The sequence below is a fragment of the Pan troglodytes genome, chromosome 5 (assembly GCF_028858775.2).
Source record: "Pan troglodytes isolate AG18354 chromosome 5, NHGRI_mPanTro3-v2.0_pri, whole genome shotgun sequence".
NCBI lineage: Eukaryota > Metazoa > Chordata > Mammalia > Primates > Hominidae > Pan > Pan troglodytes.
In genome coordinates, this window is record NC_072403.2 from 99,558,236 (window position 1) to 99,573,812 (window position 15,577).

General features: G+C 37.7%; 1 protein-coding gene across 10 annotated transcripts in view; it reads right to left on the reverse strand.

The window, feature by feature from the left end:
• The window catches only part of RARS2 (arginyl-tRNA synthetase 2, mitochondrial), a 76,210-nt gene that overhangs the window by 49,348 nt on the left and 11,285 nt on the right, over nt 1–15,577 (reverse strand). For 8 of the 10 annotated variants that reach the window (XR_010157471.1, XR_010157470.1, XM_054685482.2 and 5 more), the window contains 2 exon segments: nt 6,632–6,705; nt 1,237–1,339 (listed from right to left, as the gene is read on the reverse strand). Coding sequence is in view for 4 of the 10 variants with exons in the window: in XM_054685482.2 (XP_054541457.1) it covers nt 1,237–1,339; nt 6,632–6,705 (177 nt within the window). In the remaining 6 variants the exon portion in view is untranslated. 10 annotated transcript variants of the gene reach the window in all.

Sequence of the window (15,577 nt, forward strand, 5' to 3'; positions counted from 1 at the left end):
ATGGTCCCTATATCGGGTCCCAGTTCTCAGGCAATCTCTTTAGTTCCATACTTCTATTTAAGTAAACACATTTTCTTTTTTTCCCAACTAACATGCTATTCTGTATTCAGTCTCTCTCTTCCTCATTCTCTTTCCCTCCCCTCAAATTCACCTTTTAACAAGTAAGAAAAATCACTCTACCCATATTCTACCTACTCTGACATACGATGAACACTTTTTATCTCACCTAGCTTTCATGAGAGCCACAGAACATGACATTCTGTCAGGGTCTACGCTAAAGCACCTGCACCAACAGATAAGATGTAATTCAGATAGTTTGTCTTCTATGCATATGACTTCACTTTTTAACCTATTAGATGTTCGAACCCATCTCATGAAAAACCTATGGAACTTGAAGAGATATCTGCTGTCACTAAAGAGCAACTAGTCTTTATTTTTAAGAACTTACAAGAAATGGGGAAAAGGAACTAAATATTGTATTTTGAATAATTCTATTCCTGGTAAATATCTGGGAGTGATTTTCTGATCAAATAAATATTTACTAAGCTACCAATGCTCCTTTATCATAGTCACCCTTTAAATAAGCATCTTTTTCTATGATAGTGACTTTCATTGTTCCAATTCTTTTGAGTTCCCAGACACTGACTCTGTGGATGTATGTTAATAACCTTGTCCAACATTATCTGCCTTTTCTGAGGGAATTACACTAACAATTTATGTTTAGTAATTCCTTGCAATCCTTTCAATTCCTCTTTTAGATATCAAACCCATCAGAGAACTTAGAAATGAAAGAGGCTTATTAAATCATCTAACCACCTCTTCTCTGTAATCATGATTCTATTTACATCTAATCATTTCTTCTCATATTTCAATGTTCATCTTTTCAGAAACTCATTTTAAAAACTGCAACTCACTGCTCTAATTTATCAAGCTTGTTCTCCTAAATTCAAAAGTCCATCCAGCTTCAATCTGTAAATTTAATTAACACTTCAGTCTTCCTGTAAGTGGTTAATCAAAAAATTGAACAATGTCAGCTCAAGAGGAGTGTTTTATAACTAATCTGAAAAATCATTATAACCTTATAGTACATGGCTAAAATGAATTTAAATTATATTACACAAGATGCCTCAAAGAAACACTATTAAATTCACTATTATGGCTGAGATAGCCTGCAAAGTACTTTTTTTAATAACAAGTTTATTACAATGTCAAAAAGAGATAATAGTGCTAACGTACCTTCTCTGCTAGTCTCTTGGCTTGAACTTGAATATCTGGTCTTGAATGGTCATTGTCTTTTTCCAATAAAGAATCCACAGAAAGCTGAAAATCAGCTACTTCTCTAAAGACAGACATCGAAACGAGATAGAACTGTTACCTTAAAAGCATTAGTTGTTAAACAAAGACTAATCACTATGAGTTCTCCATTGAGTCATACCTTTACCAGAAGAAGGTGTTATGTGTACTTTCAAAATTAAAAGCAAGGGGGCCGATAGCGGTGGCTCATGCCTGTAATCCCAGCACTTTGGGAGGCTAAGGCAGGCGGATCACCTGAGGTTGAGTTCTAGACCAGCCTGGCCACATGGTAAAACCCCATCTCTACTAAAAATACACACACACACACACAAATTAGCCAGGCATGGTGGTGTGTACCTACAATCCCAGCTGCTTGGGAGACTGAGGCAGGGGAATCACTTGAATCCTGGAGGTGGAGACTGCAGCGAGTCAAGATTGCGCCACTGCACTCCAGCCTGGGTGACAAGAGCGAAACTCTGTCTCAAAAAAGTAAATAAAATAAAATAAATAAATAAAAAACAAAATTAAAAGCAAGAAAATGAGAAATAACCTAGTATTTATTTAGAATGTTTTTCTTATCATCTTATAAAATTCTTCCTCTTCTGGCTGGGCACAGATCCCAGCACTTTGGGAGGCCGAGGCAAGTGGACCACTTAAGGTCAGGAGTTTGAGACCAGGCTGGCCAACATGGAGAAACCCCATCTCTACTAAAAATACAAAAATTAGCCAGGCTTGGTGGCATGCGCCCATAAGCCCAGCTACTCGGGAGGCTTAGGCACGAGAATTGCTTGAACCCAGGAGGCAGAGGTTGCAGTGAGCTGAGATCATGCCACTGCACTCCAGTCTGGGTGACAGAGCAAGACCTAGTCTCAAAAAATTCTTCCTCTTATACTAGCCACCTTATTTTATAGACATGAAAACTGATGTCTGGCAAGCTAAATGTCTCCTTTAAAATCCTACTGCAAATAAAAACAGATTGAGAAAAAAGCCCAGGTCTCTTTACCTCTTCTACAATGCTTCCTCTACTACTCCAAATACATGCTTCTAATTCAAACCTCTCCACTGACCTCCAAATGACATATTTTTTAAATGTTGTAATTTGAGTTTCAACATGAGAAAAAGAAGAATATTCTTCTTAACACTCAGTAGTTCATTAAAGAGATGGACAATGCCATTTATCCTTTTCACTGGGTAGGTGAAAAAACAATACAAAAACAAAGAAACAAACACAAAGCAACTGATTCGTGAAAATAAATCATTTGCATCATGAGATCAGTTCTCTCTAGGGAAGCAGGGTAGGGAATGCAGTCAAACAAATATATATCAGTGACTTCAACATTATCTGTAATGCTTAACAAAAATCAAAAGCTCTCCCTTTCCCTACAAAATAAGACTTGAAGTAAATTTGGAAAAAGGACTTGACAACTTAGAAAGTGACCATGAGAGTACTCATTACATCATTCTCTATGAATTTTTCTGTAGGTTTGAAATAGTTCAAGGTGCAAAAAAAAATTTTTTTAATCAACATATAAGCATCTATATAACTACTCACACTAATTTATCTTCTGGTGTTTAATATGGAACTAGAGAATGAGACTCGATGGGCAGAGTAAGAGGGTTGAAACATTATTTATCCAGCCCATCTGTCACTGGAATGAAAAAACTTGTTTTTGAGAAGACACAAATTATTTCCTTCATTAACACTTATGAAACTCAGGGAAATAACTAAAAATTCCTGTGTGACTTCTGGTTAACATCACATTTAAAAACCCAGTCCACAATGACCATTAAGAATTTTCCTGAGCCTTAATACATCATCCAGCAGCCTACTATGTATTACACTTTGGCCAGGTACAGGGGCCCATGCCTATAATTCCAACATTTGGGAGGCCAAGGCAGGAGGATTGCTTGAGCTCAGGAGTTCAAGACCAGCTTGGGCAACATAGCAAGACCCAATCTCTAAGAAAAAAAATTTATATTAAAAAATGAAAACAATCTAAATGTCTAGCAACAAGGGGATGTTACAATATTGCTAAAAGCAATATTCATTTTAAAAACAGAATTATGTCAGGAAAAGGATTCAAATATCTTACGTTTTTCTATGTAGTTTTATAGCTATGTCTTTTTAAACGCTAAAAAAATTTCAAACAAAAAAGTAAAAAATACATCAACTTGCTAAAATCAGTTGTCTTACTGTAGTAGACTATTGGGGGCTTTTATCTTTTCTTATTCTTCTGTATTTTCCTGAATTTCCTTAAGAAGATTATCTGTTTTGCTTTTATAATAGAAAAACACATTTAAAAATAAAACCTTTAAAAAGACAAAATATCTAAGCTATGAAAAGCAGTAGATATCAAAATAAACAACTGTGGATGAGGAGAGCCCAACACAGTGGCTCAAGCCTGTAATTCTAGTGTGGGAGGCTGAGGTAGGAGAATTGCTTGAGCCGAGGAGTTCAAGACTAGCCTGGGTAATGTAGGGAGACACCATCTCTACAGAAAATTTAAAAAATTAGCCAAGTGTGGTGGCCCATGCTTCTGGTCCCAGCTAATTGACAGGCTGAGATGGGAGGATAGCTTGAGCCTGGGAGCTTAAGGCTGCAGTAAGCCGTGATTCTGCCACTGCACTCCAGCCTCAGCAACCAACAGAGCTAGGTCCTGTCTCAAAAAAAAAAAAAAAAAAAAAAAAAAAATGTGGACAAGGAAAGCAGACGGCGTATAAAAGAAACAAAACTGAGCCAGGCATGGTGGCTCAAGCCTGTAATTCCAGCACTTTGGGAGGCTGAGGCAGGCGCATGTTGCCCAAGCTGGTCTTGAACTCCTGAGCTCAAGCAATCCTACTACCTTGGCCTCCCAAGGTCAGGAGTTTGAGACCAGCCTGGCCAACATGGTGAAACCCCATCTCTACTAAAAATACAAAAATTAGCTGGGCATGGTGGTATGTGCCTGTAATCCCAGCTACTGGGGAGGCTGAGGCAGGAGGATGGCTTGAACCCAGGAGGCGGAGGTTGCAGTGAGCCAAGATTGTGCCACTGCACTCCAGCGTGGGTGACAGAGCAAGATTCCGCCTCAAATAAACAAACAAACAAACAAAAAACTGGTCCCATACAGATGATGGTGGGTGATGGGCACACACAGGGTTCATTAAACTAGTCCCTGTACATTCATTCTTTATACTTAAAAAAGTTTAAAAAGCAATAGTTATTTTCCCATTAATTCTGAGGAGTTGTGATATTGGTTAGTGTGAAATCCACAGACCTGATAGCCATTGGCTTATAATAAAGTTGTTAATTCTGTTTACTACCATCAGATAGTAGACAGAAAATAAAATCGAGAGAATTAGATCAGAGTAAATTAATTCATTATATTAATTAAACCATGTTAACAAAAATACTATTTCTTAATTCTCCTGGCACTTATAAGCACTCTGGAATAAAGTTAGAAATATAGAACGGTTAGGCTTAGCTACATACTGTAAAGGAAACCTGAATTTATTATGGCAAAGCACTAGAGGTTCCCTTTGTTTTAAGTAAACTTAATATGAAGAATTTCAGATTTGTAGGCCAGAAAAATCTTGAGGCCCTCCCCAATATTTATTTTATTTATTTACTTTTTTTGAGATGCAGTCTCGCTCTGTCACCCAGGCTGGAGTGCAGTGGCGAGATCTCGGCTCACTCTAACCTCCGCCTCCCCGGTTCAAGCGGTTCTCCTGCCTCAGCCTCCTGTGTAGCTGGGATTACAGGTGCATGCCACCATGCCTGGCTAATTTTTTGTATTTCTAGTAGAGACGGGGTTTCACCATGTTAGCCAGGATGGTCTCAATCTCCTGACCTCATGATCTGCCTGCCTCGGCCTCCCAAAGTGCTGGGATTACAGGCGTGAGCCACCGTGCCCGGCCCCAATATTTATTTTCTATAAACTAAAGTTAATACCTCAGATTGTTAAAGTGGAAGCAGGCAAAGGAAATCCTATTCAAAAGATGGGCCAAGATGGTTCAGCTTATTAAAGACCTTTGACACATTAAATGAAAATGGAAACAAACAGGCTGGGTGTGGTGGTTCATACTTGTAATCCCAGTACTTTGGGAGACCAAGGCAGGTGGACTGCCTGAGCTCAGGAGTTCAAGACCACCCTGGGCAACATGACTAAACCCCATCTCTACAACAAATACAAAAATGTCAGCCAGGCATAGTGGCGTGAGCCTGTAGTCCAAGCTACTCTGGAGGCTGAGGTGGGAGGATCACTTGAGCACGGGAGTTTGAGGCAGCAGTGAGCCGAGATCACACCACTGCCCTCCAGCTTGGGCGACAGAATGAGACCTGGTCTCAAAACAAACAAACACCAAACCAGTAACATTTCCCTTATTATGCAGAATGTCATTTATAGATTTTATGAAATAGGCAACTAGTTTGGAAGGTTACATCTATTTACATATAATCATGAGATCCTCTTGGTAGTGGCTGCCTCTCTTACAGAAAGTCAATATAAAAAGCCGCAGTGGGCCATTTTAAAGGTGCTTTTACTAGAAGGCCAAATGTAGCCTTTCTCTTTCTTTTCCACTTACTTCTTTGTTCTATTCTGAGAAGAATATTCATTCTACTCTTAAAGTCCTGACAAAGTTAAGTGAATAAAATACAAGGACAGAATGGTACTGGTAATTATATCTTAACTTCTTTTCAAAGCTTAGGACTTAAATGACTACTATGTAGCTAATTTCTTGTCATTATTAATTGACAGACAATAATCTATCCAAGTATTGAAGTTTTCTACCCAAATCGTAAATAAGAATCATTTAGGATGAACAAACTCACAAAGAGATACCTCTCTGTAACTGAGAAAGCAACTATTAGTTGTATGTAGTCCTAACCAACAGTTTTCTATCACTGGGAGTACTCAAAAGGAAACTCAATAAACAAAAACATTAAAAACCTAGTAGATAAATATGGTACAACAGTATTCAAGCACCAGATGGCTGTACAATCTTTAATATCCCTTCAAAAACCCTGAGATTCTAACCACAATTTTAGTTATTTTATTTATTGTTACAGAATTGAATTTGAACCTCATTCCCAAAGACTTTGCCACAATTATAGTTACTAGCATAACTAAAATAATGAACATAAGAATATACAATCTGCCATATCAGAGTATTTAAAATACAGATTTTAATTTTATTATTTAAGTCAATAGGAGTAATAGGCTGAATATAATGAATCATATCTTACAGTCAATTTCAAGGACTATTCCACAAACTGAAGAGTAACAATTCTTTTTTGCTTTTTTGGTGTATCAACAAAGTCAGCAACATTTTAGATTGTTACAAGTGTATTATACTTAACTCTTTTTGGGAAATTGGAACTGCAGATATTGATGTGATCAAGTTTTCTGGTGGAAGATTCAACACTCTGGAAAGCTAAAAATCAAAAAGAACAAAACAGTGTAAGATTGTTCACATATTTGTTCCATTCAATGGAATACCACTTGTAAGAATAAACTATTAATACACTTAACACGAATGAGCTCCAAATGCATTCCAAGTGAAGGAAGCCAGATTCAAAAAGGTATATAGTGTATGATTCAATTATTTGACCCTCTGGAAAACCCAAAATTCTAAGGATGAAGAATAAATCTGTGGTTGCCAAGGGTTAAGGGGAGGATTTGACCATAAATTAACAGAACTGTTTAGCAAAAAGAATGAACTTTACCTTCGTAAATTAAAAAAAAAAAAGTATGGCAAGAGAGGAGATAAACCACTGAGAATCCACAGATAATTTACTTATTTTTTTCATTAAAAAAATTGAGTGGCTACTTAATGTGCCAGGCATTATTCCAGGTATTGGGGATACAGCAGTGAACAAAACAGACAAAAAACAAAACAAAACAAAACAAAACCTCATGGCATTTACAAATAAACAAGTAAATAACAGGGAAAATCTGATCCCCGTCCCTATCAAAGGCTTAATCATTAGAATAGCGGGGTGGATGTGTTATATACATATATTTTGTAGCACAGACAGAGTCTCGCTATGTTGCCCAGGCTGGTCTTGAATTCCTGGCCTCATGTGATCCTTCCACATCAACTCCCCAAAGTACTGGGATTATAGGTGTGAGGAACTGTGCCTTGCTGGATTTGTATTTTCTAAAAGCTCCTCGCACGACTGTTAATACATAGCCAAAGTTGTGAACTATTACCCTAATTGGACACTCAAAGTTAGGTGGAAGAGACATTCCCATGTACTGAATGATTTATTTTTTTTGAGACAGAGTCTCGCTCTGTCACCCAGGCTGGAGTACAGTGACGTGATCTCGGCTCACTGCGGCCTCCATCTCCCGGGTTCAAGCAATTCTCCTGCCTCAGCCGCCCAAGTAGCTGGGATTACAGACGCACACCACCAAGCGCAGCTAATTTTTTCTATTTTTAGTAGAGACGGGGCTTTGCCATTTTGGCCAGGCTGGTCTCAAACTCCTGACCTCAGATGATCCACCCGCCTCAGACTCCCAAAATGTTGAGATTATAGGCATAAACCACCATGCCCAGCCGGATTTTTTATTTCTTATAGAGACAGTCTTGCTATGTTGACCAAGCTGGCCTCTAACTTCTGGCCTCAAGCAAACCTCCCACCTCCGCCCCCCAAAGTGCTGGGATTACAAGAGTGAGCACTGCACCAGTCCTGAATTATTCCTATCTGACAGGCATGTCTTAAGTACCTTAATTTTTCTTTGCAACAATCCCAGACTTTCCTACTATTTCAACCCTCATTTTATAAATGATGAAACTGAAGTACAGGGAATTTACTTAACTTGCCTAAGTGGAAAGAAAAGCTAGGATGTGAACACAGGCTATCTAAAAACGGAACCTATACTCAACCCCTATGCCATATTGATATGGTTTGGTTGTATTTCCTCCCAAAATCTGATCTTGAATTATAGCTCCCATAATCCCCACGTGTCATGGGAGGGACCAGGTGGGGATAACTGAATCATGGGGTGGTTTCCCCCATTCTGTTCTCGTGACAGTGAGTTAGTTCTCACGAGATCTGATGGTTTTAAAAGAGGCTTTCCCCCACCCTTCGCTCAACACTTCTCCTTGCTGCTGCCATGTGAAGAATGTGTCTGCTTCCCCTTCTGCAATGATTGTAAGTTTCCTGAGGCCTCCCCAGCCATGCTGAACTGTGAGTCAATTAAATCTCTTTCCTTTATAAATTACCCAGTGTCAGGCATGTCTTTATTAGCAGTGTGAGAACAGACTAATACACATATGTATATCCTTTCATTGAGAAATGCATAAAAACAAAATAGTGAAATAACAGCATAGCCAGTATAAATTTACAACTGTCTTCAACTTTTCCCCTACTTCTCCAATACTCATATAGCCTCTGCAAAGGACTATACATGGCTGTAGAGTTGGGAAAAAGAGAAGGGAATGATGGGGGAAACAGAAAAAGTGAGAATGTAAGAAGAGTTTAAGAAGAAATCGTCTTCAAGGGTGTTTGTGACTGTTCAGGAGAGCAATAAAATTAAAACCACTATCTCTTGATTAATAACAACATATACTCTCCTGTTGTCAATAGAAGTTATTTGTTGAATTTCACAAACATATTAACCGTAAAAACTTGCCCAAACTTGCAGACCTGGAGACGTCACTTTCTTTAAGAGGCTTGTACATTTCCACTTTGGCTTGGTACAGATTGATTTTTTCAAGTTTCCTCTCAGGGTACAATATTTTTATTTTCTAGACTTTAGGAAGTAAATTACTGTATTCCTTATTAAAAAGTCATTGCTTTAGGATGTATTTACAGAAGTAGGTAAATATTTCCAAAGCATTTATAGGATAAAGGCTCAAACAGTTCATGTTTATAGTACGAAATGTTTCTAGAACAGAAACATCAGTAATAAAGGTTCTATCGTAATTTCTCAGAAAAAAAAAAAAAAAGGATCCAAATTCCAAATTCCAGTTCTACTTTTATTAGTTAAGAGACCTTGAGAAAGTAATTTTACATGAATGAGCTATAGTTTTCACAGCTGAAATACGGGGATAATAAATCTGTTAAATAATAAACTAGGGCTCTTGTGATGACTAAGAAAAATATGTCATATAATAAACATGTAATAAATATTTCCTTCTCCTTTTAAAAAGTTTGTTTATTTTGGACACATCTCCCAAACTTAACCATAATCACTAAGATTTTCTGTCTATCTTAAATATAACAATTCGGCTGAAAAAAACTCAGTTATTAGGTCAATTTTGAAGCATTTCAGCTGACAAATAGGTTGTGAACCTGGGTAGCAATAAAAAGGTTACATTTAAATGAACAACATGCAATTCTCATTTGGAGAATTCTTTTGGCTAAACTAAAAGCTACTTAATAATTTCTTCTTCTTCTTTTTTTTTTCTTTTCCCCAGAGAAAAGGTCTCACTCTGTTACCCAGGCTGGAGTGCAGTGGCTCACAATCATACTTCACTGTAGCCTCGACCTCCTGGTCTCAAGTGGTCCTCCCAGCTCAGCTTCCTGAGTAGCTGGGACTCCAAGGAACTGCGCCACCATGGCCGGCCTCATTTATTATCTTACTATATTTCATTTGCTACCAAAAATGAAATGGGGGACTTAAGCACATAAAATGAAATGGAGGTATAAATTTATACCAGAAAACTCTAAGCTCAAGGTACTTAACGCTTCTTGGCAATCAAGGTACAAAGGGAATCTATCTACACAGCATGTTTTACCCCTAGTAATACAGGGTAAACATATATATATATATATATGTATACACACACACACACATATATATATATATATTCAGTAAATAGCAGGAATGAAGTTTTCCTGAAAGTAATTCTAAGACTAGTTTATCTTACTCATATGAAGATATAAATAACAAGACAGTAGTTTCAATAGCAGTTTCACAAAAGATACATGTATAATTAGTCTGTTCTTGTACTGCTATAAAGACATAACTGAGACTGGCTAATTCATGAAGAAAAGAAGTTTACTTGGCTCATGGTTCCACAGGCTGTACAGGAAGCACGTATGGGGAGGCCTCAGAAAACTCAATCATGGCAGAAAGCGAAAGGGAAGCAGCCACATCTTACACGGTGGGAGCAGGAGGAAAAGTGTGAATGGGGAGATGCTACACACTGTTGAACAACCAGATCTTGTGAGAATTCTATCACCGAGGCAGCACTAGGGGAATGGTGCTAAACCATTAGAAACCATCCCCATGATCCAATCACCTCTCACCAGGCCCCACCTCCAACACTGGGGATTACAATTGAACATGAGATTTGGGTGGGGACACACAGCCAAACCATATCAGTATAGAAACATTCTCACATAATCTAAATTTTAAAACAAACAAACAAGAAAAAGGGGGTTGGGGTGAATGTGGAGTTATTGTTTAATGGGTAGAGAGTTTTAGTTGTGCAAGATGAAAACTGTTCCGCAGACGGATGGTGGTGATGGTTGCACAATGTAAATGTACCTAATGCCACTGAACTGTATACTTAAAAATGGCTAAGATGGTAAATTTTACGTTATGTGTATTTTTTCACAATTTAAAAAAACACAAAAAAAAACCCAAGAAGACTTCCGGGATAAAGTAGTGAAATGAAAGCTTCTTCACATAATCTCCCATCTTCAACCAACATCAAAAAGAAAAGGAAGGAAAGTAATTAGAGAGTAAACAGGTAGGTAGGTTGGTTCTCCAGCAGCAAATACACAAGACAGAAAGAGCTCAAAGTCACAAACTTCAAAGTTGATAGTCAAGTAAAAATACAATAGCTTCTGCAGGAGAATGGAACAGCCCTGTTTGGCAAGGCTAACTCAGTCCTCATGTATCAGAAGTCAGAGATGAATTAACAATTCTCATTAACACCCCAAATCTGGAGAAAAACAAATTGAATAAATTCCATTATTTTTTCCCTCTTGCAACTAAGAGATGCTGCCCAAGCTGTGGGAAACAATTAGTAAGACAGAAATGAATTCCAGCACTTTCCAGCAAAAGTAAAAATTCTAGGGTAACACACCAATGGCCTTTCCAATGAAAACACAATACATTCTCCTACTGCAGAAAGCAAACCTTGATACGGTGTTGTGTGAGCAGTAAGAATCAGAGAAGTAGTTTTTACAGGAAGACAGAAAAATATCAGGGCTAGTTTGCAAAAATTTAATATACCATGTCAGAGTTGAGGAATAATGTGTACAGGTCACCATGACCTACTAGAGAGAGAGACAAAAGAGGAATGGAAAGGGGGAGGAGTTTATATTTTTGCAACCACAAAGGTGAGGTAAGCCAAAAACAAACGTGACATGAGGAGTGAAGAAGTCATTCACACAATGTGCAAACAAATGGAAAGCTGGGGCAGAGCTGTCAAGCATGAGCAAGAGGAAAAAGAACAGCATCACCAGTAGGTGATCAAACTGAAATAACCAAAAATAGGGAGAGAGAGAATAGGGAGGGAGGCACAGACCAGAAGATAGACAGCTGGAAAAAATGTAGCATACAACAGATCAAAGAACTCTGCCCAGGAGAAAAATGTAACCCAATGAATACGAAGAACATTATTCACAAATGCTTCAGGATTTGGAACTTACTGAGAATATGAATAAAATAAACAAGAACTAAAAGACAAGATGAAAAAACAGGAGTGAATTTTATAAGGAGTCTAAAAATTAGTGACCAAACTTTTTACCATAAAACTAATAATTAAGAAACATAACAGTATAGTCATAATTGAAAAAAATACTATGACATAGAAGAACTAATCAGAGAATACAAAGATTAATGTAATCAGAAAAATAAACAGAATTGAAGAAAGATAATCCAACCTTAGGAAAACTGGTGTCCCTAAAATACAAAAAGAATGAAGACTAGCAAACAAACATGCAGACAGGAAGGAAGGAAGGTAGACTGCTTCCCTAGCAACCAGTCATAAGGATAGAGAGACAAAATTCAAAGCCATAAACTTCAAAAGAGATCTCCAAGAAAAGATACTATAGATTGTGAAGCAGAATGGAGCAGCCTTATTTGGCAGGGCTCCTAACTTGATCTCACTTATCAGAAGCCACAGAGATGAACCGTAAAAAATAGAAAGCACACACACACACACACACACACACACACACACACACTTTGGCTTCTTCAAAAGCAGGGCCTGAGAAAAAGACTTGCAGGCAAGTAGTTTATTTGGGAGATGGTTCCTGAGGGCAGAAGTGATGAGAGAGAGGGAAGGAAGAAAACTTAATACAAGATTATGCCATCAAAGTCATTGCTATAAGCAATGGAGGCTTAATTTCCATGGTACCTTGTAAAATACATACATAGTGTCTACCAGAATTGTCTATCCAAAATAATTCCACCACACTGGAGCTATGTATGTGCTGGGACCAGCAGGCTCCAGAGAGGATGAGGTGCGACTAGCAATAAGTGAATGGAAGCACACACAAAACTGTTTACACCTGTGTAAATAGTTGTAAACCTGTATTTACAACTGTGGCAGCTGGAATCAGAGGTGTGACCAAGGTGATGGGAGACAGGGCACAATATAAACAATAAAGGGAAAAACTTCCACGAAATAAAGAACCAAATCTAAATTGTGGTACACTACTGCTATGGCACACCACTCAGCAATAAAATCAAAGAACTAGATCTCCATGCATCATTGTGGATAAATTTTTTTTTTTTTTTTGAGATGGAGTTTCGCTTTTGTCACCCAGGCTAGAGGGCAATGGTGTGATCACTCACTGCAACCTCTGCCTCCTGGGTTCAAGGAATTCTCCTGCTTCAGCCTGGGATTACAGGCACCCACCATGCCCAGCTAATTTTTGTAGTTTTAGCAGAGACAGGGTTTCACCATGTTGGCCAGACTAATCTCGAACTCCTGACCTCAAGTGATCCACCCGCCTCGGCCTCCCAAAGTGCTGGGATTACAGGCGTGAGCCAATGCGCCCAGCTGGATAAGTCTTCTTTAAAAATTGAGTCAAACAAAAAAATCCAAGCTGCAGCTGCACAAAGATAATTACACTTTGATATAATTTATATAAAATTTAATAACTTGTAAAATAATACTATTTAGAGATACATTCATAGGTAATGAGTGACATTCACAGGTATAATAAACACAAATTTCAAGATAGACATTACCTATTGTGTAAGGTAAGAGTTTGCCAGAGATGGGTACTCTCGGGAATTTAAAAGTATTTGTAATATTTTATTTTCGAAGCTGGGTGTGGGGCATATAAGTATTAACTATATTCTTTTCTATGATTAACATATTTCAATTAAAAAAGAGAAACTGAATCTACATATCAAGATAAATTATATCAAGAAAATATACAGAAAATTCAACACAGATGTATGCTGGATAAGTTGCTAAATTTTGAAAATAAAGCACCCTATCAAGAAAACTCCATGGGAAATGAAATAAATGTACTTTACTTTGTAGTCACATTAAATCACAAAGATCATGATCTGGTCAAAGCAGATAATTTAACAGTGATATTATATAGGAATAGATTCATTCGATAAAGAAGTTGCAAAGTAGTGTGTTTTACCTGCTCAGTTGTTGTTTTTTAATTTGAATTAATTGGCAACACAGGAAGATTGGAAAATTTTACAATTACACTGGGATTGACCTACGCATTTGCATCCATGGTATCAGAAGAAAAAATGTGAGATAAGAACTAAACAATCAGTGTTATTCCTTTATTTCTAAAAGAAAGATTTTGACTCTTTTGTTGTTGTTGTTTTCTGAGACAGGGTCTCACTTTGTTGCCCAGGCTGGAATGCAGCGGTATGATGATGGCTCACTGCAGCCTCCAACTCCTGGGCTCAATCAGTCCTCCCACCTCAGCCTCCTAAGTAGCTGGGACTACAGGTGTACACCACCATGCCTGGCTAATTTTTTGTATTTTTTTGTGGAGACGGCATATCTCACCCTTGTTGTCCAGGCTGGTCTCAAACTCCTGGGTTCAAGCAATCATCCTGCCCTAGCCTCCCAAAGTGCTGGGATTATAGGTGTGAGCCACTGCACTCAGTCTTATTTCTAAACATGGTAATTTTCTAAAGATTAAGCCTCCTTTTGATATTTCTAGGATTACTTTTTCTGAGAAGTCATAATTTCTTAAATACAGCCAATTAAGCCATATATCAGGAAAAAGATTGGTGGTAAGCATCTTATCTGGTTCAACATAAAATGAACAGTAGAGGTTGTGCAGATATGGTTACTAAACAGACTATAAATGTTATAAACTTCGAGTGAGAAAGTTACCCAACACAAATTGGTAAAGGTGGAAGAAAATTATATCATTTGTGAGAGTGCCAATGTCTTCATCCCTTATGGTAGACGGTGATGCTGTCTAAATTTGAAACATGAAGATCTTTTTGTAAAAACACTACGAATTGTAATGTTTTTCACAATTTCTTTTCTTACTGTAAAAACCTCATTTAGGAAATACATCAATAATTTTTTGAACTGCACTTTGGTTTTTCACTGAATTCAAACAAAACTACTTTTAACATTTTTATTTAAAACAGCATTTCAGGCCAAGCGCGGTGGCTCATGCCTGTAATCCCAATACTTTGGGAGGTCGAGGTGCAGGATCACTTGAGGCCAGAAGTTCGAGACCAGCCTGGGGCAACATAGCGAGACCCACCCCCCCACCATCTCTATTTAAAAATAAAAATGATAAAAACAAAACAGCATTTCAGTAATGAGCACATGAGGAATAATAATACTATTTTACTTTTCAATATGTTGGACATTTTTCCATTGTAAAACTTAAAAATAACACTCTGAAAATAAAAACTCATTACAATACAGCCTGGATTTTGTAAAAAGCATATTTATCCAGTTTTCCTTCCTATTTTCCTTCCTTTTTTCTGCCTGTATATCTGCATAGAAATATACCTAAAAATAAAAGTCAGTGTTGATGATTTATGGGGTAGTTTAAGAAATTCTTTGCATCTTTTTGTATTGCTTAATTATTTAAAATGAGCAGGCATTATTTTGCAAAAATGAGAACTTTTCCCTTACCAAACCACAACTTCATAAAAGTACGTTTAAGGAATTCCTGTTGAATGTTAAGCAGTATGGCTCAGACACGTACTGTTTACTAACTCCACATGGTGCTAAGCCTAGGATGGTGGTGAGGCGGGGAGAGGTATTCAAAATACCCCACCCTGAGATATTCTAAAATAACATAATAATGACTAATATTGGCTGGACGCAGTGGCTTGCGCCTGTAATCCCAGCACTTTGGGAGGCCGAGGCAGGCAGATCACCTGAG